This window comes from Electrona antarctica (genome assembly GCF_951216825.1).
Source record: "Electrona antarctica genome assembly, chromosome: 15".
Lineage (NCBI taxonomy): Eukaryota > Metazoa > Chordata > Actinopteri > Myctophiformes > Myctophidae > Electrona > Electrona antarctica.
In genome coordinates this window covers 267,515-270,014 of record NC_136796.1, presented here as the reverse complement: position 1 = coordinate 270,014, position 2,500 = coordinate 267,515, and the positions used below count along the sequence as shown (strand labels likewise).

At 45.5% G+C, this 2,500-nt stretch overlaps 1 protein-coding gene across 1 annotated transcript in view; it reads left to right on the top strand.

Annotated features, from left to right (window-relative positions):
• Positions 1 to 2,500, top strand: part of LOC306937788 (chromodomain-helicase-DNA-binding protein 4-like) — an 81,235-nt gene that overhangs the window by 31,375 nt on the left and 47,360 nt on the right. Inside the window, 1 exon segment of the mRNA XM_079521740.1 lies at positions 1,785 to 1,976. Within this exon segment, the coding sequence (XP_079377866.1) occupies positions 1,785 to 1,976 (192 nt within the window).

Genomic DNA, 2,500 nt, shown 5'->3' with positions numbered 1-2,500 from the left:
AGTAACTAACCCTAACCCAGAGAACCCCATGATCGATGTGAGTAACTAACCCTAACCCAGAGAACCCCATGATCGATGTGAGTAACTAACCCTAACCCAGAGAACCCCATGATCGATGTGAGTAACTAACCCTAACCCTAACCCAGAGAACCCCATGATCGATGTGAGTAACTAACCCTAACCCAGAGAACCCCATGATCGATGTGAGTAACTAACCCTAACCCAGAGAACCCCATGATCGATGTGAGTAACTAACCCTAACCCAGAGAACCCCATGATCGATGTGAGTAACTAACCCTAACCCAGAGAACCCCATGATCGATGTGAGTAACTAACCCTAACCCAGAGAACCCCATGATCGATGTGAGTAACTAACCCTAACCCTAACCCAGAGAACCCCATGATCGATGTGAGTAACTAACCCTAACCCTAACCCAGAGAACCCCATGATCGATGTGAGTAACTAACCCTAACCCTAACCCAGAGAACCCCATGATCGATGTGAGTAACTAACCCTAACCCTAACCCAGAGAACCCCATGATCGATGTGAGTAACTAACCCTAACCCAGAGAACCCCATGATCGATGTGAGTAACTAACCCTAACCCAGAGAACCCCATGATCGATGTGAGTAACTAACCCTAACCCAGAGAACCCCATGATCGATGTGAGTAACTAACCCTAACCCTAACCCAGAGAACCCCATGATTGATGTGAGTAACTAACCCTAACCCAGAGAACCCCATGATCGATGTGAGTAACTAACCCTAACCCAGAGAACCCCATGATCGATGTGAGTAACTAACCCTAACCCAGAGAACCCCATGATCGATGTGAGTAACTAACCCTAACCCTAACCCAGAGAACCCCATGATCGATGTGAGTAACTAACCCTAACCCAGAGAACCCCATGATCGATGTGAGTAACTAACCCTAACCCAGAGAACCCCATGATCGATGTGAGTAACTAACCCTAACCCTAACCCAGAGAACCCCATGATCGATGTGAGTAACTAACCCTAACCCTAACCCAGAGAACCCCATGATCGATGTGAGTAACTAACCCTAACCCTAACCCAGAGAACCCCATGATCGATGTGAGTAACTAACCCTAACCCAGAGAACCCCATGATCGATGTGAGTAACTAACCCTAACCCAGAGAACCCCATGATCGATGTGAGTAACTAACCCTAACCCAGAGAACCCCATGATCGATGTGAGTAACTAACCCTAACCCTAACCCAGAGAACCCCATGATCGATGTGAGTAACTAACCCTAACCCAGAGAACCCCATGATCGATGTGAGTAACTAACCCTAACCCAGAGAACCCCATGATCGATGTGAGTAACGGCTTATCTTATCGGACTACTTCAAACCTTTAACCCATTTGACGTAAAAAAAAAAAAGGCTCCTAAATTCTGACAGTTTTCTGAAATACCTCATGTTTCTGTATCAGTGGTGCTCAATATTTCATGTCAAGGACCCCAAAAATGATATGTTGTTCCAGGGACCCCCTCAGAAGCAAATATTTGAGTTAAAAACATTCACTCTGAAAGAATATATATTCAAAGATTTGTGCCACATTTTCACGATTTAAAAAAAATGGCAGATCTACAAGCTCATAGCGCGCCACTCGGTGGCGCGCTATGAGCTTGTAGATCTGGTCTTAACTTTAAGATAAGATCTGGTCTTAACTTTAAGATAAGATCTGGTCTTAACTTTAAGATAAGATCTGGTCTTAACTTTCCTCCCCCCCCCCCCTCACCCCTCCCTCTCCACAGCCCACCATCAAGTTTGAGCGTCAGCCGGAGTACCTGGAGACCACGCGGGGGAACCTCCACCCCTACCAGCTGGAGGGTCTGAACTGGCTGCGGTTCTCCTGGGCGCAGGGTACCGACACCATCCTGGCCGACGAGATGGGTCTGGGGAAGACCGTCCAGACCGCCGTCTTCCTCTACTCGCTGTATAAAGAGGTACCGCCGCCTGACATAAACCTTATCCGGAACCCTCTGAACCTTAGAGTATATATGAATAGAGACGGCACCCGGAGGAAACCCTGAGGCCAAATTGACATTAGTGGCCCAATGTGTCATTGCAGCTCGAGCCAGCGCTGGGCCGTTGACTACAATTTACAATTTACAATTTAGGAATTTAGCAGACGCTCTTAATCCAGAGCGACTTACATTAGGCAGGAACAAAAGTATGGGAATACATCACATATATAAAATGCATTTATCAAGAAACATGCGTAAGCTAAGAACGTAACTAGAACATATCTATATAATGACACTATACATATTAACTATACATATATACTATACTATGCTATACATATGTAGGCTACTATGATGTGCTATGACTATATACAATGCAATTATTGTGCTGTCTACATGACATGCTATAAGTCTGTTTCAAATGCTATCTAAGTCTAAAAAGTGCTATCTAAGGGGGTAGCACGTTCATGTTATTGGGCCCATGACACGTGAACGAATGTTTC